Source organism: Panicum virgatum, chromosome 1K (assembly GCF_016808335.1).
Source record: "Panicum virgatum strain AP13 chromosome 1K, P.virgatum_v5, whole genome shotgun sequence".
Classification (NCBI taxonomy): domain Eukaryota; kingdom Viridiplantae; phylum Streptophyta; class Magnoliopsida; order Poales; family Poaceae; genus Panicum; species Panicum virgatum.
Window position 1 is genome coordinate 33,825,112 of NC_053136.1, and position 25,709 is coordinate 33,850,820.

At 51.6% G+C, this 25,709-nt stretch overlaps 3 protein-coding genes across 6 annotated transcripts; 2 read left to right on the plus strand and 1 right to left on the minus strand.

Moving 5' to 3' along the window:
* The first annotated feature begins 1,456 nt into the window (after positions 1-1,456).
* Positions 1,457-6,428, plus strand: LOC120703514. Its single transcript, XM_039987624.1, has 5 exons — positions 1,457-1,626; positions 4,879-5,135; positions 5,228-5,439; positions 5,576-5,837; positions 5,970-6,428. Exons 1-5 carry the CDS (start codon positions 1,575-1,577, stop codon positions 6,264-6,266), a joined length of 1,080 nt encoding a protein of 359 aa, XP_039843558.1. The 5' UTR covers positions 1,457-1,574; the 3' UTR covers positions 6,267-6,428.
* A 3,215-nt stretch (positions 6,429-9,643) lies between these two features.
* Positions 9,644-13,218, plus strand: LOC120703522 (DAR GTPase 2, mitochondrial-like). 3 transcript variants are annotated; one of them, XM_039987646.1, is made up of 7 exons: positions 9,644-10,963; positions 11,057-11,137; positions 11,278-11,425; positions 11,536-11,606; positions 11,917-12,013; positions 12,299-12,486; positions 12,653-12,996. In XM_039987646.1, the coding sequence occupies exons 1-7, from the start codon at positions 10,703-10,705 to the stop codon at positions 12,707-12,709; spliced, it is 903 nt and encodes a 300-aa protein (XP_039843580.1). In that variant the 5' UTR covers positions 9,644-10,702; the 3' UTR covers positions 12,710-12,996. The 3 variants fall into 3 exon arrangements, with proteins under 3 accessions (XP_039843580.1, XP_039843571.1, XP_039843569.1); XM_039987637.1 differs by having other exon boundaries at positions 9,661-10,963; positions 12,356-12,486; positions 12,672-13,218; XM_039987635.1 differs by having other exon boundaries at positions 9,670-10,963; positions 12,672-13,210.
* A 1,376-nt stretch (positions 13,219-14,594) lies between these two features.
* On the minus strand, positions 14,595-15,922 carry LOC120703535 (germin-like protein 2-4). Of its 2 annotated transcripts, XM_039987657.1 has the most exons (2): positions 15,132-15,922; positions 14,595-15,083 (listed from the first exon to the last, which is right to left on the minus strand). In XM_039987657.1, the coding sequence occupies exons 1-2, from the start codon at positions 15,620-15,622 to the stop codon at positions 14,933-14,935; spliced, it is 642 nt and encodes a 213-aa protein (XP_039843591.1). In that variant the 5' UTR covers positions 15,623-15,922; the 3' UTR covers positions 14,595-14,932. The 2 variants fall into 2 exon arrangements, with proteins under 2 accessions (XP_039843591.1, XP_039843588.1); XM_039987654.1 differs by having other exon boundaries at positions 14,698-15,907.
* Positions 15,923-25,709: the final 9,787 nt, after the last annotated feature.

Here is a 25,709-nt window from a genome sequence, read left to right on the forward strand (position 1 = left end):
CATAGGCGAAACAGTGCATTTCGATCCCGTTTAGCATAGCTTTAGCTTCTCCTAAAACGGCTCCTGAAGCAGCTTCTCTGATGAAGTTGAAACTGTATTCAAAATTGTTTGGTGAACCGTGGGCCTGCGGGAGAAGCTGAGCAAAGTTATGATTTCCAACTTCTCCTGCCCAGTGTAAGCTGGAAATAACTTTACCAAGTGTTTCGTGGATGAATCTGCTAGCAAAAATATCTGTTTGGTACCTGCCCATGAAGGTGTGCCAAATGGGGCTAGCAAAAAGAGTGTCATGCGAAGAGTCCGCTCTCCCCTCTCCCTCTCTCTTTCAGGTAAGATCTTGCCTGTTTGGAGCCGCTCGTAATACTTGCTCTTAGGGCTTGTTTGGTTGGAGTCCTCGAAGAATTGCCTGAGCTCTAGACCTGCCTGTGAGCAATGCATTTGGTTGGAGTCCTGGAACCAATGCCTCGTAGACTGATGAGGAATAAAAAAAGAGTTGTCTTGTCATTATATGATCCAGGTAGATAGGAAGAGGAGCCATGCGACCGATTTCGTCGGCCTGGCGGCCAGACAGCCAACACAGGCAGCTTCTTCCAGGCTAGGACTGCAACCAAATGAATCTCAGGCAGCTCACAGGCAACCCTGCTGGCCAGGTAATTTAGCTCAGGATTCCATCCAAACAAGCCCTTAGTGCGTGGTGCACCGTTGCCCCATCTGCTCTCTGCCCCTCGTGGATCTATCCTTGGCTGCGCGCCGGAGACAATCCGTCGACCGCTGGAGCCACCTCTGGCCACAGCCCATAGTACGTGGCTCCATTTACTCGTGCACGCACCACCGCTCACCGGCCGATGGACTGCCCCTTCCCTGCTCGCTTCAATGCTCGGCGGTCGGCGCGTCGCTCGCTCGGTCCTCCGCCCTCGGATCCGATCCGGCCCCGCACGTACCCCCCACATGGGCGGGCAACCTGCCAGAAACTCCACGCTCCGCTCCGTTCGTTTCCGTCGGCCACCGACCCACCGTCATGGCCTCCCCCAGGTTCCCGGCGCGCGGCCCGGGGCTGCAGCTGCGAAAGCCGCCGCCGGGCGGGAGCCGGGACCCGGCTGCGGCGCGTGTGTTTCGTCGGGACACTTTCCCTTTTTCACTTGGACTTGGACCCCGGCCCGGCCTTCCCTGCGGGCGGCTGCTTCCCGGCAGACACATGGTCCCGGACCACGACCGGGTCCGACCGGTCGCGTGCGGCCTCGCCGCAGCCGCAGCCGCCTCGCCCTGGCGACGCACCGAGCACGACACGGCCGAGAAGATGCGCTGCGCGCGGCGCACGCTAGCTCCGTGACTCCGTCCGTGTCGCGCGCGCGGTTAATAGAAAAAGCTGGGCAGATCGATGCAGGCGCGACCGCGACAGACAGTGAGACAGAGCCAGCGAGCAGGGCCGCGGAGGCGGGGTGGCTTGGCTTAGCTTTATATATAGCGGCGCGCGCCCCGGCCTCTCGTCTCATCGCCCTCCGATCCCCCAGCCAGCCGGAGACACGACCGAGCGAGCACCCAGAGAGCGCGCAGGAAGCTAAAGGAAGCCGACGACCATGGCTGCTGACGCCGGCAGGAAGCCGACGGCGACCAAGGCCTCCGACTCCGGTACGCCGCCTCTCCTTCCTTCGCGTAGCGTTCCTTCCTTGTTCTTTTTGGAGATTCACTCGCCGGTAGACCACGTACGAACAAGGGTGAGGGAGGGGATCGGTCGCGAGGAACTAGCAATCCTTCCGGCCACCACCCGAGCAAGGAGCTCGTCGGAGCCGGCCGGCCGGCCTAGCTAGAACTCCGCGGGTGGCGAGGGTAATAACTAATAACATCTGACAGACACGTTAGTCACGGGCGCGACTGCTGCTCCGCTCCACCTCTCCGGGGCCATTGCCGGGGGCCGTGATCCTTGTCCGGACGTAACGCGCGGCCGACGACGACGTCGAGTCGTCGATCGACCCGATGCACAGCACGGCGCAGCCGCTCGTTGTCGTTGGCCGCCGTCGCCTTGCCCAATTCGGGCGTCAACCCCGATGTGTGCGGACAGCCCGCGTGGGGCACGTGACCGGCGATCCATCATCCGCGCGGCCGTGTCCGAGCTCGGAAGGCAGCAAGCTAGTTAGCGAGCGAGCGAGTAAATACTGTGGGCAGCTAGTGTCGTAGTACGTGGGCACTGTTGCTAGGGACGGACGGGCGGCGCTCCGGCGGCGGCGGCCGGCCGCCGGATACGGTGAACTTCGGGCTTCCGGCCGGAACACGCCGATTCGCGCGGGGCTCCGAAAGCGACGCGCTGCCGTATGCCCGCCCGGCCACCGCGCTAGCTTTCTTCGAGGTGGACTGTTCTAGCTAGCCCATTTTTTCTACAGTCTACAGCTAGTTGCACTCCGTCCCACACGGTCTCAGCCATCCTTCCCGAGCGTTGAAGATAGTGAGAAGGACTGGACGACCCAGCTTCCGGGCACGCCTTGATCTCTTTCTCATCGAAAACACACCATTATCCCCCCCCCCCCCCCCTTGCTCGCTCGCTTTGACAACGCTAAAAGCTCGCCTTGTGCAGAGCGTCAACCGCCGCTTGACAATGAACAGAATGGCCTTTGTTGTTTACGAACTTTTAGCGTAATCAATAAATAAATATAATTAATCCTGCAAGTTACTTGCTAGTTGCTAGAGCAAAGAATATTGTTACCTTACCTCGGCATCAGTCTTGTCTCTGTTTGAAAGATATCTTCCATGGAAGACGCTAGCTAGCTACATGTTATTTTAGAGCAAGTTTAATAATCCCGCCGACCTGCCGGCTACATGCATGTTCATGTGCCTGCTATTGTGCTCGCTGCGAGCTGCAAGCGGGCGGCTAGCTGCATGCAGGCCCACCAGCAAAATGCATGCACCCGCTTCAGCCGGCGGCTGATGAAACGCTTACTTTCTTCTCTCTTCTCTCTCCTCCATGTAAAATTGTAGTCTGTCATAATATTTACTCTTAGTCGGTACTGCTTCATGCATACTAGTAGTAAAGACACGGCGTGATTGGCACGCTCATTTGCAAGCGTCATGGAGCTGGACCTTCTGTGTTGCTGCTGATTCGATCCCCTGGAGATGGAAAAGGACACTTCAATTCCGCGCGCTAGCTCGCCCCAACAAAACATATTCATCCCGGTTGCTTTCAGCCGCGCTGTTGCTGTCCTTCTCGGGCGGCCAAGTGGAGATCGCCGCCATGGCATCAAGATTAATAAGATATGTGAAGTGTACCCGTCGGCGCCACATTTATCACAAATGGCATGATTTGGGAAAAAAAAAAGAAAAGTCGGCATGATCTGGGTTGAATGTGTCTTTGCGTATCCGATAGAGGAAAAAAAAAAGCAGCATGATTTGGGTCGAATATGTTTTCCATAATCTGGGTGTATCTGAATTCTGAACCACGTTACACAACTGTTCCAAGAGAACACACACACACACACACACACACACACACACACACACACACACACACACACACACACACACACACACACACACACACACACACACACACACACACAGCTTCCCTGGCGGTTGAAAAGGCGGAGGCGTATGTATACAATCCCAACTTGCAACATTTTCTTTAGGATAGCTAATTGACTATATAGTACCTTCTAATAACCCATTCGAGTCTGGATGTTAAGAGCAGCATTCCGGACCAGTTGTTTTTGCACTGTCAACGACAGTTTCGTTTTCAATTGCTGTAACTGGAAGAAAACACGCACTCGCTGTCGTGGTCGGGTTGCAGCGTCATGGTGGCGGTTGACCGTTGGTATAAAAGCCCATTCATTGCGTGGATGGATCATGGATGCAGGACGCGACCGTCCATTGCAAGCCGCCGGTTTAAATTATTGGTATCCTGCATGTGATCGACATGCGTGCGTTTACCCTAAAGTAAACGCGACCGACAAGATACCAATAATTTAAACCGGCGGCAGGATGTCGTTTACTTGAAGCTTGCTATCCTGTTGTTCTTGGATATTCTGTTTTTATGTAAGGGCGCGTTTAGTTCCCAAAAATTTTCACCTCCCCTTTAAACACATGTATGAAGCACTAAATGTAATTAAATAACAAAACTAATTACACAGTTTGGATGTACATGACGAGACGAATCTTTTAAGCCTAATTAGTGCATGATTAGCCATAAGTGCTACAGTAACCCACATGTGCTAATGACGCGGTCAAAGGCCTCAAAAGATTCGTCTCGTGGTTTCCAAGTGAGTTCTGAAATTAGTTTTTTAATTAGTGTCCGAAAAATCCTCCCGACATCCGGTCAAAGTGCTGATTTGACATCCAAAAATTTTTGGATGCGAAACTAAACGCGGCCTAAGACTAGAAGCACAGTAGCAACTTTCAGCCAACACTTATACAAACCTATTGCGACGGACGGCACGAGCACACCTAGTCATAGTCAGGGCTGTGGGCCAGGGCCTGTGCGGACCATGTCGGATCTTTAAAAATTGCTATGCTAACAAGTCTGTCAATTTATAAGTGCCAATAAATTTTAATATACAGCTATATATTCGTTAACAATAATAAAATTTTCAATATTATTTTATAATATTTTTATGATGAATGAGAGTCTCATTTCTTTTTCCGCACTCGGCCACCAAAAAATCAGAACCGGCCATGTACCTAATATAAAAGCTGCACATTGGCAGGCCAAACATCGGTCTACTACTCTACTATACGCAGAACGAACGTAACCGCTGACTTTTACTAAAGATGATTATATATAATGTCTTTTTCACCCATTATTTTTCTCCACAAAGGCTAGTATTAGTTGTTTCGACGGATTAATTCCAGGGTGTAAGCGTGACGCGATCGATGCTGACTTGTGATCTCTGTCCGCAGGCGGCATCGCCAGGCGGCTCCCGCGCCTCGCGTTCCTGCTGCTGCTGGCGCTGGCGTACCGGCAGCTGCAGGCCCCGCCTCCCAAGATCCCCGGCACGCCCGGCGGGCCTCCGGTGACGTCGCCGAGGGTCAAGCTCCAGGACGGCCGGCACCTGGCCTACTACGAGTCCGGCGTGCCCAGGGAGGAGGCCAAGCACAAGATCATCTTCGTGCACGGCTTCGATTCCTGCAGATACGACGTGCTCCGGGTCTCGCCGGTATGCGATCGACTTGCTTGAGGATGAGTGCCATGGAATGTTGCTGCTGCTATCTGACGAACTGATGAACTGGACTGAACGAAATGTGACAGGAGCTGGCGCAGGAGCTGGGGATCTACCTGCTCTCGTTCGACCGGCCTGGGTATGGCGAGAGCGACCCGCACCCGGCGAGGACGGAGAAGAGCATCGCCTTGGACATCGAGCAGCTCGCCGACGCCCTGGAGCTCGGCCCCAAGTTCTACCTCACCGGCTTCTCCATGGGCGGCGAGATCATGTGGAGCTGCCTCAAGCACATCCCGCACAGGTACAAATGCTTGCTTTGGCGCTCAGGCATGGTCGCGGGAAAAAAAATGATTGCTCTGGTCGATCGGTCTTACAGATGATATTGATAGATGTGATCGTTGTTTGATCACCGTGGGCTGAATCTTGCATTGTTGCAGGCTCTCGGGGGTTGCCATCCTTGGCCCCGTGGGCAACTTCTGGTGGTCCGGGTTCCCGGCGAACGTGACCCTGGACGCCTGGAACGTGCAGGTGGCGCAGGACAAGTGGGCCGTGGGCGTGGCGCACCACGCGCCCTGGCTCACCTACTGGTGGAACACCCAGAAGCTGTTCCCGGCGTCCAGCGTCATCTCCTTCAACCCCGCCATCTTCTCCAGGGAGGACAGGGCCGTCATCCCCAAGCTCGCCTCCAGGACCTACGCCGTAAGCAATGCAAACTTACCGATCCGATCCTCTACCTACCATACGTCTCGCATTCCCCAGCCGGACAATGTTGCTCATCGACGATCTTGCTTGTTTTTTGTCATCTGCGACGGCGGCGGCGGCGGCGTGCAGTACCAGGCGCGGCAGCAGGGGGAGCACGAGAGCCTGCACCGCGACATGACGGTCGGGTTCGGCAAGTGGAGCTGGAGCCCGCTGGAGCTGGAGGACCCGTTCCCGGGCGGCGAGGGCAGGGTGCACCTGTGGCACGGCGCCGAGGACCTCATCGTGCCCGTGGGGCTGTCGCGCTACATCAGCCAGCGGCTGCCGTGGGTGCGCTACCACGAGCTGCCCACCGCCGGCCACCTCTTCCCCGTCGCCGACGGCATGGCCGACACCATCTTCAAGTCGCTGCTGTTCGGGGACGAGTGATCGAATTTAGTTTTGGGGTGTAAAATGACTCTTGTAGCGCAGTGAAGTGAGGATATGATGCTAGCGACACGTCGTTGTGCATGATTGTTGCTCCTGTAGAGAGAGAGAAATAATAACAATATATAAGTTACTCCCGCAGTCACTGAATTTTTCTTTGATCCCCTCCGTTTCGCCGTTGCCAACATATAGTGCTATTTTTTTTAAAGATTAAGGATAGTGTAAGGAACATGTCACTATTTATGCCATTTCGAGTGATTTTGGTGATCGAATGACAACACAACACTTGGACTAATATGATTGTTAAGATGACCATTCTCAGACTTTCAGGTTCAAGTGATGACAAAGAGAAAGAAAAGATAGGCGTAGTAAGGCCCGAAGGGCCGCACCTACGGGGGTTCCGCTCTTCGGTCTGAAGTACCGAAAGAACCGACGCATGAAGCATCGGTGCATCCGATGGTTGTCGGAAGAACCGATATCATGGCAGAAGGGAATCAAAGCCAAGTCAGCTTATGGGCACCGGATGAACCGACGGATCAAAAAGGGGCATCGGTGCATTGGGTGTCCTATGTTCCAGAGACGATGTCAAGAGTCCAGGAGAAGATTCTTCAGCACCGGTTCAACCGACGGTGCATCGGAGTATTGCGTCGGTGCAATGACGTCAGCGCCCAGGAGAAGATTCTTAAGCACCGGATGAACCGGTGACGCATCGGTACAAAGCATCGGTTCAACCGGTGATCACTGCATCAGCTGTCAGGAGTTCAAAGGCTACTTCGGGTTATGACTTATGAGTGACCGGAAGAACCGACGCTACCTCAGCCAGAGGCATCGGTTCTTCCGGTGATATGCAGATTTTCAGCTGACCGTTGGAGCAACGGCTACAAGACTTGGTGGCCTATATATACGTCTCACCCCGGCCATTTGAAGCTTGCTGGAGTTGCTGGACATCCCACACACACCCAAGAACATCTCCAAGCCATACAAAAGCATCAAGATCATATCCTTAGCCCTTAACACACTTTGAGAGTGTTGTGTAAAGGTTAGCTCTTAGTGAGTGTGATTGCAAGGCCTTGAGCCTTTGTGCTGTGGTTCTCTAGTGAACCAAAACAAGAGCTTGGTGCGCCGGCACCTTGGAGCGTGAAGCTCGCCGGCAACGTCATTGACCCTCCGACTTGGTGTGGAGCGGCAACGACATCTTTGTGCGGGGGACGTGGAGACCCCCATCCTTTGTGGAGAAGCTCCTTAGTGGAACCCGGGGCCAAGGTGACCGTGATTGTGTTCACGGAAGAGACTTGGTGGTCGAGTAGCAATACTCTTAGTGAGTGCTACAACAACGTGGATGTAGGTGTGCCTTTGTGGCTAACCGAACCACGGGATAAACACCCGCATCAAGAGTTTGCTATCTCCTATCCCGCTCTTTAAGCTTCCGTATTTATTACTTGCAACCTTTGTGCCTTTACTTTCATAAGAGTAGTTTCTTGTTAGGAAATGCTATATGGTGCATAACTCTTTTGGGATAGGGGTTTCACACTAGAACAACCTAGTTGCACATCTCGATAGCTTGTTTTAGTTTAAGGTTTGTGCAAACTAGTTGGAGCCATAGGTCTAAGTTTTAATTAGTGCCTAATTCACCCCCTCCCCCTCTTAGGCTAGAGCACCCGATCACTATCAGATAGAATCCGACCTTCTATATCCACATTATGGATATATACAGCCAAAGGTTACAAAAAGTTCTTAGGTTCTAATCCTCACCAATGAGGAGCTCAAAAACACAAGAAGGAAAACTCTTAAGACAAAGAAAAAAAATTAAAGACTAAGTTTCGTTCTTCTTCTTCGTCCATAATCGATCTTGCATCATCTTGATTCATCTTCAGTCTTTCATATTTGTCTGCTTAGAAACTTGATGTTGGACTTAGAATACATATCTCTATCTCTCACACAACAGACCCCGCCATTGGTAATAATGAACGTCGAGTTAAAGGATTTCCAAGGCGTTGCCTTCAAGGACACGACGTCGATGACGCCGTCATCGCCCAACCGTAGAGCCGGAATAAAGTTTTCATCTAGAAGATCCTTGATTTTGCAGCAAGCATCACAGTTAACGCCTCAAGGGAGGAAAATGACACCCAATGGCGTTGTCGTTGCTGACACCGGCATAATAGCCAGGTAAAGCTTTTGCTCATTGCTCTAGCACGACCACATCATCACCACTGCAAAAAATCTATCTACCTCAGCAAGCAAGCACCACAAGTCTCACCACCGCCAGCCTCACCATTTTGGGCACCTGCTGACCACCACCGCTGCCACAAGGCAGAACCTCCTGGTGGCGAAGGATTCAACAAAAGCCCATCAACATGCGCTAAGCACGACTGCCCGCCACCGCCATCTCCAGTGCCCCTGCCCTTAGACTCGTTAACTCGCTCGGCTCGAGCCGTTAATGGCTCGCTCTGTTAGAAAATGCCATCAATTCAAGCCAAGATTTTAGCTCAGATCATTTAACGAGCTAGCTCGAGCTGGCTCATGAGCCGAAACGAGCCGGGCCACAGACAAAAAGTCCAAGAGCTGCCGTGTCCAACACTCAGCCCATGTTATGCCGTTTTGCCTTCTCTCCCCTAACTCTCCCCAACCCCGACGTCCCGCCGACTCCCCTGCTCGGTGGCTACCTGACCCCGAGTCCCCGACCCTCCGCCCACCCCACAGTTTGGCCCGGCCTCGCTCCCCGGCACTGTCGCGCGCTCCTACTCGCTGCCCCGCCCCAGCCCCAAGCTCCGGTCCCTACCGTGCACCTCCCCAATCCCAGGCTCCCCTTCGCACCTTTACCGTCCCGGGCCGCATGTGAGCCTTCACCACTTTGCCGCCACTAGTCGAGAACTCGAGATCCACGATGCTGCCGCGGGATCCACCGTGCTGCAGTTGGGACTTGGGATCCGTCACGCCGACGTCAAGATCTACCACGTTGAGCAGGGCTCCACTACGCAAGCAAAAATCAGCCACAAAATCGACGGTTTCTTAGGTCTGTTTGCCGGGAGTCCGGCTCCTCCGGTGGGTGACTTTTGCTGAAACTATTTTGGAAAATATTTGACAAAATAACTCCACCCTATCTTTCATAAATAGATTGGAGTGGTCAAATGTCCAATATACCCTTGCCTATTAGATGTGTTTGTGCTGCATGCTAAATTTTATGTTTGCACTAAAATTAAATTTTAAATCATGTGAAAAATAAAATAAAATAAATAAATAGAAATATTGATTAGGTAATAATCATTGTCTTCTTATATTATTAGAGTAATTTTAAAGGAATCACTCCTCGTATAAAAAGAGGTCAATCCATAAAAAAGAAGTCTATTTCTTTCTATTTCATTATTTTTTTCTTTCGATCCTCCTTCCGTTATCCATTCGGCTGGATCCAGGCATCCATCCCCATCGCGAGCGCCGCTCGGCCTTCAGCGCCGCCGGCCACCGCCCCCACGCGCCACGCCTCGGGCTCCCACAGCTGCTTCGTCTCCCGCGCAAGCGCCGCCTCAGGTGCGGCTGCCGCTCAGCTTCCCGTGGCCGGCAGCTATTCCGCCTCGCGCCGCCTGCCGTGCTCGGCTGGTTGCGTGCGCACCGCCCCATCTACTACTACTGCTCGGCTTCCCGTGGCCGGCCCCTATCAGGCTCCTAATCCGCCTCGCGCCGCCTGCCGCGCTCGGCCTTCCGCGCAACCGGCCGCTAGTACTTGGCTTCCCGCCGCCGGCCGCTCCTCCTCACGCCGCCGGCCGCGTCCGCCGCCGCCTGGCCTTCCGCGCAGCAGCCGCCTTGGCTTCCCGAGGAGCGACGGCCGAGCTAGCCAAGGAGCAGCGGCGGGCGAGACCGCCAGGCGTCGCGAGCAGCGGAGCGCGGGAAGAGGCAGCGTCACGCGCGAGGAGGTCACGGTGAAACATGGGGTCAATCTGGCCCAATCTAAAGCGTCGAAGAAGGATCCAACGACCCGCTGCGCCGGCCCACCTGTAGACCTCCGTTTTCACTTTGCATCCCGTTTTGTCCCCCGTTTTCACCCGCGGGCTCCCTCGCCCGGTCGGCCCGCCCGAGCGCGGCTCTCCTCCTCCCCCAGAAGGCCAGAACCGCCGCCGCCGCCGCGGGACTTCGCCGGGGCTGTTGCTGTGGGAGGCCGGCGGGGCCGCCGGCGCTGGAGTCCGCCGGGGACGGCGCCGCGCGCGCGGAGCTGGACGCGGTTGCCCCAGCGGCCTCCCCAATTCCCGCTCCTCACCTGGAGCCGCTCCTCCTCTCAGCGGGATTTCGGGGGCTTCTCCCCTGGAGCCGCTCGCCACCACCTCGTTTGGCAGGGCTCCGACTGAAGCCGTCAGAAGCCGGAGCCGGAGCTCTCCCAAAGAGGTTGCTGAGTGGGGTCCCAACTGGTCGCCTCCCACCGTCTCCACGCTTGTTCCTCGTCGTCTCCGATGGCGGCGGCCGCGTCGCGCCGCCTGGGTGCGGCCGTGCGTGGGCTCTCTGGCGCCTGGTACGGGCGCCATATGGCCGCGGCCGAGCGCGCCATACGCACCCGCCTCTCCCTAGTTGACCTCGTCCTCGAGGTCCGCGACGCGCGCGTACCCGCCTCCTCGGCGTTCGAGCCTCTCCGCCGCCGCGGGCCCCTGGAGCCCGATGGACGCCGGGTCGTCGTGCTCAACAAGGCCGACCTGGCTGACCCGTCCGAGACCGAGGTAAATCGGGCCCAGCCCCGCGCTGCACTTTTGGGGGAAATTTGATGGCTGACTCTAGATTCTGATGTACGAGTGTTGCTCGTTGTGGTGCAGAAGTGGATGGCGTACATGAAGAAGCAGAGAACGTGCCCGTGCATCGCGGTCAATTCGCACAGCGGGGAAAGCATCAAGGAGGTAGGCATTGCCGCTTCTCACTAGCTTATCTCACATGCTCAGTAGTAGATAGATTTTAACAGTTGGATAGGGGTAGTTGATTTTTATTCTACCATAGGTGTTCATGTATGATCGCGCTAGCATATTTTACTGTCACTTGGCTGTTGAATGTTGTGCGGTCGAGGATCAGAGAGATCAAGCGTGGCGAGAACGATTGCACGGGAACGGTCCTCCTGGTTGGAATTCCTAATGTTGGGAAGTCAGCCATCGTTAATGCCATGCATCAAATTGGGAGGATTGGAGCGGCTGGTGATACATGCAGACTTCTTGTTGCTCCTGCCCTGTTATTTGTGTTGCATCTGCTTTGCTTTAGTTCTGACCATGATATCCCATCATCCTAATGATTGTTGCCTGTCCAGAGAAGGGAAAGCTTAAGCATGCGATTGTGAGCAGCCATCCTGGAGAAACTAGAGACATAAGTGGATACAAGGTAATTTGAAGAACTCATCTAGTATGTTGTAGGAAGTGTGAAATTAAAATGTTGCTTTTCAAGATGGTAATATATCATGCCATTACAAGTTCATTGCTACAGTACTGTCTGCATCAACCAATAGTCCAATTTGTCATGAAAAGAACAACGAAACTGAAGCATAGTTATTGTAGAAATGGCAACAGTGCATATGATGTTTCGGGTCCCAGTGTGTGCTAGAAGCCGCTAGTTCAACATGTTTTTGGCTTAGCAACCATCTTTCTGATAGTCAAATGACTTTTATATCTTACAAGGCTTATTGATCTACAAGGTTGCTAGTCACCTGAATATATATGTGTTAGACACTCCTGGTGTTCTATCTCCGAGATTTGCAAATGATGATTCTGGTTCCAGACTAGCTTTGACAGGTACCAATACTTCGAAGATTCTGGCTTAATTTCACCTACTCCCTCCATCCCAAAATTAAGGCATGAATGTTTGTAGCAACAAAATCATAACCATAGGAAAGTACTTTTAAATGCCAATCCAATGTTATTGTTTTTTAAAAACAAAATTTACATTACATGAGTGTAATTGCTGCTCAAAATTACAATGGTTTCAATCTTGAAATGTGTGCACGCCTTATATGTTGGGATGGGGGGTGGGGGCGTGGGGAGCACTTATTATTATCTGATGCATGCACACTATTGCAGGAGCAATCACGGGATCCTTGTTAGATGAGTATGATATTGCACAGTTTCTTCTTGCAGTTGTGAACTCGAGAGAGGAATATAGGAGATGGGAGAACCTAAATGAAGAAGGGGGTAGCAGTTCTAATGATAATGCAAATACCTCCAGGAGCCACAACAAGAAAAGGCAATATGTTTCAGATCATACTCAGGTGAGTGTGTCAAAGAGTTGAATGTACTGTAACTTGCATCCTAGTTTAATTGTTTGTGCAGCTTCTCGCTGCTAATACAAGCAAATTGTCATATTTCTAATGGTTGAATTCTTCCATGAGAAAGATTTAAAATTGTTGTTCGAAAGATTTGAAGTTGTATTAGCAGCCTTATTGTAAATTTGCAGGATTTCGTCGTGAAGGCTGTGCGCCAAGTGCTTTTTGAGACTATATCATCTTTTAAGGTCGATCTTGTAAAGGAAGATGAACTCAGAAGATTAATAGACTGCCAGTTCGTATCCTTACAGGAGGCTTTCAAAGTTTCCACCGAATCAAGTGAGGATGTGGGCAAATCTATAGCTTTGAAACTGCTCAATCTCTATCGGACTGGAAGGCTTGGCCATTATACCTTAGACCATGTGCCAGATGTTAGGCAGGAACTTGCTGCATAATTATTTGTTCTTGCCAAAATGCATGTCTCAGAACGATGCGTCTTGGCTCCCAACGTCCTTACTTCTGCTTGAAATCCTCTTGTACCCGCGCACCCTGCGGAGCTCCAGCAGCCCTCCCCTGCAAAACGGCACATGAAATTCTTGATGCTGTAAGCGATTGCCGGGACTGTTATGTCCAACATTTTTGATGCTGTAAGCGGCAAAACGGCACATGAAATTCTTGTGTTTATCATTGTTATATACTAATAATCATGGCTAATCATTTATTTTTGAAAGAGTTAAATACACCAGCAGCCCTCGAACTTGTCCCCAGGTGCCACTTGGGTTTACAAACTTGCAAAATCGAAATTTGGCACCCTGAACTTGTTAAGTTGTGCCATTTAGGTCCATACCCTTTCAAGGGGCATGAATATTTGCAAAAAAATCGTGAAGTTTTATTATCTTCTACATTCACATCCTTGAGAGAGAGATAGTGAGGACTGAGGAGGCAGGGCTGCCACCACACGCCGCGCGCCGGCCTCCACGGCCACCCAGCAGCGCACAGCACGGTGCGGCGGCGAGGGTGGTCAGGGCACGGCGTGGAGGGCAGGGCATGGCGCGGCGGCCCCTGCGGTACGAGGACGAGGTACGGTGCCGCAGCCACCGTCGCGGTCCGGAGCCGCGGAGGCGGGGCCTGCTTAGCGGCGCGGAGCCGCGGAGCTCGAGGTGTTGAGGGACGGCATGGAGCTCGAGCAGGGAGGAGCCCCGACGGCGGGTCCATCTCCGCGACGCCTACGAGCACGTGGACGAGGCCCGCCCGTGGTACCGCGCCATCTGCGTCGACGGCGTGGTGGCGGGTCCATCTCCATGAAGCCGGCAGCGCCGGCCGAGGACGGGCGGCGCCCGTTCAGGGCGCGCACTGGGGCCGCGGCGTGGTGACCGCGAACTCTAGGGGCGGCGGCGAGCGCGGAGTCCGCAAGCTCTAGGGGCGGCGGCCACGAGCTCCAGGGGGCGGCGGCGGCCGCGAGCTCCAGTGGAAGGCGACGAGGCAGGGGGCGGCAGCGAGCTCCACGCACTGGCGGAGGAAGCAGGGGAGGCGTCGGGAGAGAGAAAGAGAGAGAACGGGAGGGGGGTGAAGGTAGAAGATAGCAATTTTGGAGGGTTTTTTTGCATATATTCATGCCACGTGGCGTCATGTCCAAAGGTATGGACCTAAGTGGCACAACTTAACAAGTTCAGGGTCCTAGATTTTGATTTTGCAAGTTCATGGACCTAAGTGGTACCTCAGGACAAGTTCGAGGACCGCTGGTGTATTTAACTCTTTTAGAAAATAGTCAAATAGATGCTGCACTCTCACCCTTATAGATGCCTACAGGAGAATATCTGATATTTATTAAAGTGCATAAATAGACATTGCACATCGCCACAGAAAGAAAAATTGCCGTATTTACGAAAGGAATATACTGAGACATAGGTCGTCAAACATACCAGGTTTGAGTACATTTGTGTATTGTATAACCACCTCCTTTGGCCATTTAAGCTATTCCTTGGGTACAATTAATTATTTTTTGATTGGACTAGTGTAACACTATTCAATGAAGGTGTACGTGCAGTAACTTTACCAAGCACCACCAGTTGCACTTTCTGCTTGATCAAACTTTGGCATGCGCAGAGAAATTATGATCCACAACAAACTAAAGTCGATCTTCTTTACCAATTTGTTTAGGATAAACATGTCATAGACCCTTGACACTCGATCGAATGTGACACCTAACTGCCCATCTGTAGCAACATACACCTCCTCCAAATCAAAAGGCTCTAATCATTCAAGTCTATATCACAATATCGACACACCACAACCACCGCCTAATAATTCATATCATACTACATCACTATTACATTAACAATTCAAAAGAAATGTACTCCAATTCACAAAGTCTACCGTAAAATAGTAATTAATCATGCACCGCCACAATGGCTGATCTGATCACCCTCACCAGCTGATTATAACTAACTAATTAATCGTCCATCTCGGACAGCTTGGTCTTGGGCGGGCCGAACCTCTTCTCGAGCCGGCGGAGCTCCGCCGGGGAGAGCCCGAAGGCCCTCTCGAGGACGCCGGCGCTGATCCCGGACCCGAACACGGTGGCCGGGATGCGCACGATGCCGGGGTTCTCGCTGTTGAACGTGCCGTACACGGTGGCCGGCTCGTCGCCGACGTTCATCTGGAAGTGCACCATGGCCCTGGGGAACACCATGACCTCCCCTTTCTCGAGCACCTTGGCGAAGATGCGGCCGCCGGAGTCGACGAAGCCCGCGTAGACGCGGCCCGCCAGGACGAGCGCCGTCTCGGTGGCGCGCGGGTGGTAGTGCGGAGGGTTCACCCCGCCCGCCGCGGAGAGGTCGGCGCGGGCGAAGGAGACGCCCAGGGTGTGCAGCGCCGGGAACTGCGCGGGCGTGACGGACACCCCCGCGAAGCCCGTGTCCGCGGAGAAGTTGCCCGCGGCGCGCACGCCGGCGAACGCGAAGTCGGCCGCCGTCAGGTTGCCGGGGCTCCGGCACGGGTACGACGGCAGCAGCGCCAGCTCCAGCGGCCGCCCGCGCCCGCCGGCGTCCGGCACGCAGTAGTCCTGCACGGCGTCGGGGTCTGCCGTTGCCGCCGCCGGGAGCAGCGCGGCGAGCAGCAGGAGGAGGTGATGCGCTGCCATCCTGCTTGGTTGCTACCAGCTAGCTAGTGTCGGTCGTCGCTTGGCTCGCGGTTGGTCGTTGATGCAGAGGTCTCACTCGTTGCTCGTCGGTGCGTGGTCACCACTGTCTCGCATCAGCTAGTTGCAGGCTTGCAGCTGCAGCTTTGCCTGGGGAGCTGGGAGGGCAATAGAGTGATCTCATCCTTGTACATACATATATACAAATAAATAGGCATGCTACAACTCTATAAACTATGATATGCGACACACCGTCCTACGTGTAACGTGCTAATGGTAGTATTAGGTTATTGTTCAAGTTCAATAATCAGGCGCGTGCTGATGTCCAGTTGTTGTTTTTTTTTTGAACCGATCTGATGTCCAGTTGTTGAGTGTCGGCTTGTTTGAGATGGAGTAGTGCTGTCATGGGTGCAGTGGAAAGAAGCAGGATCCTGCTTGGAACTGGACCAGAAGCCGTGGGGAAAAAATGGCAGCTTCCTGGAAGTAGGGAGCAGAGTACTTGGAAGACCTTTCTGCTGGTACTGGCAGGCACCATATTTGACCGGAGAAAATCCAATTCCTTCGGTGCAGTCATCAACCAACAACCATGTGCAATGCATTCTAGTGCAGCCAGGCTTCCAAGAAATTCATGTATCACCCTCCAAAAGAAAAAAGAAAGAAAAACATAAATCAGGAAATTCTTGGATTGATGCCATTCTGTCGATCCTGCCAAGAGGGACCCGAGGCTCGGATTCTCACTCGACTGGTTCGATGATGGTTTCGTTCTGGGGGGAGATCATGCTCCATGCAGGCAAATCTCTCGATCAAGGCACCCTTTTGTGAACTACTACTAGTGCAATCATGCCACCATCTCATCTGGGCAAGGGCAATGATGCTTTCGTGGCGTAGCAGGCTCTATCTGCCCGTGCCCTCCTGCCCGCCGCCAGCCGGAGCCGGAGCCGGGAGCTACTACCAGACACCACACCACTCGGACTTCTCGCTTGCAAGTGACGCTACTTGCTCGCCCTCCTGCATCATTGCCAGCACAAGACAAGGTGATACCAATCGGTTACCCTCATGATTTCGCCGAAGATCGGCTAATACGAGAATTGGTACTCTTTTTTGAAAAGTGAGAATTGGTACTCTTAACTAAAGATGGAAGTGGATATTGTCGGTGTTTTAACCGTCGGCCTATCTAGAGATGCCCCAGATAGGAGATTGTTTGGGACAGATCGTCGAATCTGGAACTTAAAGATAAACACAAGGAACATAAGGCACAAATTTAGACAAGTTCGGGCCGCCAGAATAGCGTAATACCCTACGTCCTGTGTGATGGTGTGGTATATTGCGCCCTGCGTGTGTTGGGCTCTATTGAGCCTCTTCAGCCTGCCGATCTAGGTACCCCGCCCTCTTTTATATAGTCCAGGGGGTGGGATACTAGTCGGTCTACGAGTAGGAGTTCTAGGAGGATTACAAGGTAGAGTCTTAGTAGGATCACAGACGAGTCCTACTAGGAGTCCGATTCCTTCCATCTTTACTCGAAACTATGCATCCGATTCCTTCCATCTTTACTCGAAACTATGCGATGTGCACAGTCCCGTGGGCCCGGATCCGACAAGCCTCCGAGCTATTCGTAGTCGAGTACTGCAGGCGTCAAGTACTTTTAAAGACGTCTTCGAGTACTTTGAGTGCTTCTAGAATCCTCCAATGTTCGGTCGAGTGTTTCAAATACTTTTTCAAGTACTTCTTTGGCTGCATCGAGGCTATGAGGTGCTCAAGCTCCGAATCATCTTCTTTTATATGGTGTACGATTAACTCGCGCTCCATATGGAGTAGCCCCCGAGTCTTAGGTTGAATCGCAGAATCAGGCTGAGGGTTAAATCAGTCTTCAATCGAGTTAGGTGCGAATCCCAGCATTGCAAAATACTTTTAAAATTTTTTCCTCGTGTCTTTCTCTCGCTAGGCCATATAATTTCCCCAAGCAGATAGCCTATTACATTTAAGCACATAGTCCCTGATAGCCATAGTCCATAGCGCAGAGAGCGGATCCACATGCACGCATAGGAATATATGTATATAGAAGAGTCCAGGTTTCACGAATTAAGACATGTGCTACTTGAGTATTTTAGCAACCTTTGAGAGGAGACAACAAAAAAGGAAGTCGGCAAGGCGACAAATGCGCAGCGCGCATAAAGCAGTTGATGGGACTGCAGGTTGCGGACAAATAGTCGGCAAAAGTGCGGGTCGCGGACAAAAAAGTCGGCGAGAGTGTGGGTTGTGCACAAAGCAGTCGATCACGGTGTAGCCTTCGAACGTGACTCCGGTCGAGAGGCGTACCCCAAAAAAATAGTCGATCTTGTAAAAAACAAGTCGATAAAGGTATAAGTGATTTAGTTTGATTGAAGCCGACTAGTCGGAGTCGATTCCGACTAATTATTGATGGTGCGAGGCCCGCTCTGGATTAGTTTTCTAGTCGAGATAGTCAGCACCGTATCACAGTAGTCGAAGTAGTTGAAGGCGCGTCCATGAGTAGTCGAGGCGCGGGTTGCTTGGCATCCTTCGTGTGCAATTAGCTAGCATCATGGTGCCTTCAGGGTAGACTTGTGTGTGCGCGTAGCCATCCTCTGCTAATTGATTTTGCCTTGCGTGTAGAGTGGTCGAAGGTTCAAGGCCGATTAGCTGTCGCAACTCACTCGACTGATTATGGCATGGGTCCCGCGGTCCGCATGCATATCCATCTCTGATCGGACTCAGCTTTGCCTTGATCCACGAGCTGCATGCAGCACAATTTTCAAATCGGACTCGACCTGGAGTCACAGTGTCACACTCGAGTTGGCGTCCCGCTGCAATTTTGTCTTGCTGTCTCGTTTCGAACTCGATCTTCGACTAGAGCGCGGAGCGTATTGACTTTGTCTTGGCGTAGACTCGTCAACTTAGAACCCCTACTCGGCGACATGCTTTTCGTCGCGTAGATTGATTTTGCTGATAATGTCCCTCAAGCTCGCCCAATAATCACAGCGATTAGTCTCACGGTGGGCGCCAGCTGTCGGTGTTTTAACCGTCGGCCTACCTAGAGATGCCCCAGGTAGGAGATTGTTTGGGATAGATCGTCGAATCTGGAACTTAAAGATAAACGCAAGGAACATAAGACACAAATTTAGACAGATTCGGACCGCCAGAATAGCGTAATACCCTACGTCCTATGTGGTGGTGTGGTATATTACGCCCTGCGCTGGTGTGTTGGGCTCTGTTGAGCCTCTTCAGCCTGCCGATCTAGTACCCCGCCCTCCTTTATATAGTCCAAGGGTGGGATACTAGTCGATCTACGAATAGGAGTTCTAGGAGGATTATAAGGTAGAGTTCTAGTAGGATCACAGACGAGTCCTACTAGGAGTCCGATTCCTTCCTTCTTTACTCGGAACTATGCGATGTGCACAGTCCTGTGGGCCCGAGTCCGACAGATATCTAATGGTATTTTTTTGAGTCAGCTAATTACAATGGTATGCTATGGTAGTTCATTTCTTCTTCCAAATTATTTATACAAAATACCATTCTAGTTTATTTATTATTATTTTTAGACCGATCCAATAACCCAAAATATATCGAACTTGCATCCCTTCTTACCCCTACTTCACAGTACAATTGTGATTGTACCCTTATTTTCCTTAATTTTATGATTTTGCTCTTGCTATTCACAAGTTAAGGTAACTTTGCCCCTGTTGACTTATGAATTATAAGGGCAGAATTACAAAGTTATGAAAAATAAGAATAAAGTCACAATTCCACTGTAAAGTCGAGGCAAAAATACAAATACCTTTATATTTATATATTAGGGTAAAGGGGCACATGTGCAAAATGAGCATTTAGAGCACTAGATCCTGGCCATAGGTCACTGGGCGAGAGGGAGGCTCAGTCAGAGGGCACATCACAATACTAGTACTAGCAGTACTACTATAAGTGGCCACTATAATTTGTGCACAACCCGTAGATCACAATGCTTATATTTCGGGTGACCATGTTTAGTTACTAAAAATTTTTCTACAGTATCTATCATATTGAATCATCGAACATATGCATGAAGCATTAAATACAGTTAAAAAATAATTCATTATACAGTTACAGTTTAACTGTAAACAACGAGATGAATCTTTTAAACCTAATTAGTCCATAATTGAACAGTAATTGACAAATAACAACGAAAATGCTACGGTACTGAAATTCAAAAAATTTGGCTATAAGGATTTGGCATAATTTCATTAAAAATCCTATATTATTTGAGACAAAATAATTTAGAGGATATTGATTAAGAAAATAGAATCTTGCTTACGTTGGTTTGAGTTGGAGGAGGAACGTGCTCAGCGGCCTCGTCGTTCCCTGCATCAGCGCTCGGCGGCCGCGGTTGCGTGCCTGGTGCTTGCCGTCGTCCTGTCGCCGCGTCGACGGCAGTGTTTATCACCGACGTCCGGGCGTCGGGGAGGCAGAGATTCGTTACTCGCGAGGGCGGCAAGGCAATCAGGCAGGCGACAGGCACAAGTAGCAGATTGGAATTTGGAAAGGAACCCAAACGTCACCTACTCGCCTTCATCCGTCGTGCGCCGGTTAATGGACCTTCAATCTTTCAGGGGCTGAGGATGTTGGACTGGGAGGGGTGGTACTAATTGTTTTTGTTGGGGGGGGCATATGGCCCCCTCCTGTTCCGCCACTGCCCATGGTGTTCGCTGCCGTACCAATCGCGCCTGAATTGAAACCATGTACGAACGAATATAGATTATGCAGAGAGTTCAAATCGACGGTACAAGATGAAATGAAAACACACGAAGAAACACGTACCACCAGAAAAAAAACTCTCGACATCTTTGGTTTGAAATAAGGGAAATGATAAGGGAAATAAGGGAAGAGATCGGACGCCTGCTCCCGCGGCCGCTCGCCCACACGGCTACGCTCGCATGCTGCGCCCATCAGGACGCCCCTGCGCGCAGCTCCACGCTCTGCTTCACGCGACCGCGACACAGCGCTTGCCCCCCGCCGGACCCCGCGCAGCTCCCCGCCGGCGGCCAGCTGCGGCCATGGCCTGTCGCCCTCCGCCCGCTCCTAGCTGCGGCCAGGCCCCAACCGCGGCGGCGAGCCCTGCGTGGGCAGCAGCACGCGAGGATGGCCGCAGGAGGTCCGGGTGGTGGCGCACGAGGCCAGTGCACGAATTCCAGGCCGCTAACGGCGAGCTCCAGGCTACATGCCATGGGAGATTGGGGGCAATGGCGAGGCTCCCATGCTGTTGCAGTAGAATGATTTGAATGTTGCAAATGGTTGATTTGAAATGTTGCAATATTTTTATTTTGATATTGTATGATTTTTTAATGGATGTTGCATGAAATAACGTTATGATGTTGCAGCGAGAATTTTAACTCTTCGTATCCCACGTGCTTACTGTGTGTTCAATACGTGCTTCTGATGGTGCAAATATTATATTTTTATATTGCAAGTGTGTATTTGCAGTGTTGCAACGGAGCGTCTGATGGGAAATTTTCATCGGACATTCGGGCGCTAGCAGCGCCGAAATAATATAAATGAAAAGCAAGAGAACAATCTAGAAGGCAGATAAAAACTAACAAAACAGAACCGAGTGAAATACTCAATCCTTACTCTGCAACGGTGCTCAACCTCACGTCCCCTTCCTTGACCTCAGGACATGAAGAACAAGGCTGAGTGAAATACAGTGAACTGGTGAGTTTACTCTCAGTGCTAGGGGTGTCTGTTGGCCTTGTGTTTAGTTCATGGGTGAAAATTTTTTGGGTGTCACATTGGATATTTGACCGAATGTTGGAAGGAATGTTTGGACACAAATAAAAAACTAATTTCATACCTACCCCAAAACGTTGAGACAGAGTGCAACATAACCCACATATGCTAATGATAGACTAATTAGGCCCAAAAGATTTGTCTCGCAATTTACACGTGGACTGTGCAATTAGTTTTTTATTTGACTACATTTAATACTTTATGCAAGTGTCCAAATATTCGATGTGATATTTTTGAATAAAAAATTTCGAGAACTAAACAAGGCCGTGCAAAGAAGTAAGCAAGTGAATTCTCTGCAGTAGTAATTGCTACTGCAAAGAAGCAATTTTGTGCATTCGCTGCTGTTGGTGGAGAGTGTTTCCGGAACGAACGGACACTACAACAGTAAGGGACAAGCACACGATTCAAGTAGTAAATATTCTCTCTCCATTCAATGTCCCATCAATGAACATTACAAGGGGTATTTATAGGTGGCGTTACACCTCCCACATACATTTACTCTTCTACACTCTTACAACGGCCATATTCCTGAAATATTTCTGGACGTACACGTAATTCCCCAAATACAAGCTCAGTGCGCTACAGCTCAGATGGGCCCACAACTGCAAATAATCCTCTTCGACCTTCTCCACGAAGACTACGCAGCCTGTTGCTTACTCCTCGCTAATGCTCGCATCGTCTGGTCTTCGCGGGTCTTCGGCTTCCGACCCGAAGACAAGCGAAGGCTACGTGGCCCGTTATTTATTCCTCGTCGTGACGCTCCCGTCGACCGGTCCCCGCGAGTCTTCGTCTTCCGACCCGAAGACGAGCGAAGGCGGGAATCTTCTGTGTTCACTCTCGTTGGCTTCAATGTTCTTGCTTCCCTGTCTTCGCACACCTTCGGCGACCGGACCGAAGGTGGTGTCCCCAACAGTAGCCCCTCGGAGCCTCGGTCCGAACCTCGAGAGGGGCGCGGCTTCGACCCCGGGGACGCGGTCGGCGTCCCGAAGCGCCACCCTTCGGGCTAGGCGCCGCGATAGTAGTTGGCGAAGCACAGTCTGTGTCAACCTGCAAAAACTGTACAGTCGTCGAGGAAGGAAAATTTTCAGGGTTAAACCGTTAGTTCGCGCCAAAACTATCAGTTTTTAAAATTGGGCGGGAATTCTTGTGGTGGTTCGAAGACTTTGAAAAGACAGAGTTAGTCCGTGTCTGCATTTTTTTGCCGAGTTTCAGCGTGATCCAGCGAAACATGCGAAGATCCTTGCTGACCGCACACTTCGTCGCGAAATAAAACAGATTCTCGATACTGACAGGCCGTATAGTGCTCCCGCCGGTCTCCGTGAGCCAAAGCTGGAGCCGGTAGACGAAGAGCCCCTGTCGCCTCATGAATTTATGTACCGATGCAAAGGCATCTTCGACGAGAGCTCTAGTTAATTTGTGTTGCCCTCGGTTTCAGGGGACGACTTCGAAGCGTTTCTTCGATGGACAGCTGAAGAAATAATAGATGTGGCGGTACGAGAGATCATATCTGAGATGGACCGCCTAGTCTTCGAGGAAGAGGCCTCGGATGTAACTATGTAATCTATTTTTTCTTGCCTTCGCGCGAAGTGTATCTTCGCGGTGTAATAAATATGGACTTTGTGTGTAATAAATTATGTAATTTTTTGGCGTTTATCCTTCGACTGTGCACAAATGTATGCTGCGAAGCGCCACCCCCCCTTTGTGCGGGCGAGGTTACAAATGCCGTTTGGTTCGTTCATCGTCACCGGCGTCGTACGTGTATCTGTTTTGCGAAGCGCCACCTCCCCCTTCGCTCGACTGGTGGGGATGATGACTGTGAAGCGGGTTTTAGTCCCTCCGGCCTCTTGTTTTAATTATGCACGCCTTGCCTTCGGGTTTACTCGTAAGGACTTTCACAGTGTTCTTCGGCTCTTTTGCCGGGGAGGCCGCGCCGTGCCTTCGGCTGTCGCGCGACAGGACTTTCCTCTTAGGCTTTCGCACGTAAGGACTTTGTTAGGGGACCTTCGGCTCTTTAGCCGGAGAGGTTCGCGCCTAGCCTTCGGCTTTCGCGCGACAGGACTTTCCACCTTAGGCTTTCGCACGTAAGGACTTTGTTAGGGGACTTCGGCTCTTTGGCCGGAGAGGTCGTGCCTAGCCTTTGGCTTTCGCGCGACAGGACTTTCCGCCTTAGGCTTTCGCACGTAAGGACTTTGTTAGGGGACCTTCAGCTCTTTAACCGGAGAGGTTCGCGCCTAGCCTTCGGCTTTCGCGCGACAGGACTTTCCACCCTTCGCTTTCATCATGCGAAGAGATTTTTGTTGATTTTCTGTGGAAGTGAAGCCGAGAGGAGCGAAGCCCCTAAGCGAGATTGTGCCTCGTGCTTACTTCTCTCAAGCGTTATGGCTTGCACTTCGCGCTGATGACTCCCCTCTTCACTTTGACGAAGAGGGATAGATGCTTCGGCGCCTTTGCAACGTGCCCATTCCTTCGAGACTCTTTTCTGGGGGCCTTGTTTATATTTCACAAGGGGTTACATAGGGTTCCGCATCGTTGAAAACCTCACACCTTCGGTGCCCGGGTGGACATGCGAAAGCTTCACCCATGAGGAAAAGAGTACGGGCCCCTCGGTACATTTTGCAGATTTACCCAAATGAAGAAAAGAAAAATGGAAAAAAGAAAAAAATTGCTCTACAAGCCCCTTTGGTTATTTCCCTCCGGTGGCTTTTACACATTTCCTACACGTAGTACTTCTGTAGCATATCCTTGTTCCACGAATAAGGGTCTTCGGTGCCTTCTAGCGTGCGGAGCCTGCAGGCCTCCGGCCTTGCCATAGATGTGACGATGAACGGGCCTTCCCACTTGCTGTGCATCTTGCCTTTTTGCTTGGCCTTTGGTATTCTTCGAAGCACCAAGTCCCCCTCTTTGATGTCTCTGGGCTTCACTTTCTTATTCTTCCACCTTCGTGTTTCTTCTTGATATTTTCCCAAGTTGATTGCTACTTGAATCTTTCCAACTTCGATTGTGTCCCTGAAAGTTGCGCAGTCAAACTGCTTGCCGTTGTCCACTGTAACCTCCTTCGGGACCCCGAAGCGGCAGACAATGTTCTGCCAAAAGAATTTCTGTAGGGCTCCGGCTATGATGTCCCTGAGTGCTTTGGCCTCGACCCATTTGGAGAAGTACTCTACCACCACAGCGGCGTACTTGTAGTTTCCCGGAGCTGTAGGCAATGGTCCAATAATATCAATGCCCCATCGTGCGAGGGGCCATACCGGAGGTAGTAACTGCACCTCGTCGGGTAGGTATTTGCTGTATGGGGCATGCTTTTGGCAGTTTGGGCATGTGCGAACCACATCGTGAGCGTCCGCCACAGTTGAGGGCCAATAAAATCCTTCGCGGAAAGCTTTGCCTACTAGGGCCCTCGTTGCTATGTGCGAAGAACACATTCCTGCATGTATCTCTTCAAGCAGCTGTTTGCCCTCTTCGCGTGAAATGCACTTTAATAGCGGTGCGCAGACTCCACCTCGGTATAACTCTTCGCCTACGATTCTGTAGTTCCTGGCTCGAAATGCCATTCTTTTTTCTTCCTTTTCGTCCTCCGGGACGAAGTGTCCGCGAAGGTATGCCATGATTGCAGCCCTCCAGTCTTCGCTGGTTATGGCGTTGATGAATTTTGCGGGTTCTTCGGCACAATTGACGGAGGCCTGCTTTAAAGTTTCAAAGAATATATACGGTGGTAAAGGATCGAACTGTGCTGCTGCCTTTGCCAGCTGATCGGCCTGCTTGTTCTTCGTTCTAGAGAAACTGCGGATACTGAACCCGAGGAAGTATTTCTCCATGCTTCGCACTGCTGCCAAGTACTTTGCCAACTCCGGCTTGAGAGCTCTGTTGGACTTGTTAATTTGGCCTGAGATCAACTCTGAATCTGACCTGATCGACAATCTTCGCGTGCCCAGCGCTCTTGCTTTGCGAAGACCCAAGAGAAGGCCCTTGTACTCTGCGACGTTGTTGGTGCATCCCTTGAAGTCAAGTCTGACTGCGTACTTCAGCTGTGTACCCGAAGGTGCTGTTAATACTGCCGAAGCTCCTGCTCCATCTCTCTGGTAAGCCCCATCACACTCGAGCTGCCATATTATTTCTATCTTCGGCTGTTCTTGCGAAGGTGTGGTTGGGGTCCAGTCGGCGATGAAATCTGCCAAGACCTGCAACTTGATTGCTGACCTGGAGACAAAATCAATGGTGTGTACGGCTAACTGTGTAGCCCATTTGTCTATTCTGCCGGAGGATTCTCTGTTTTCAAACATGTCCTGAAGTGGAAAAGAGGTTGGGACCTTGATCT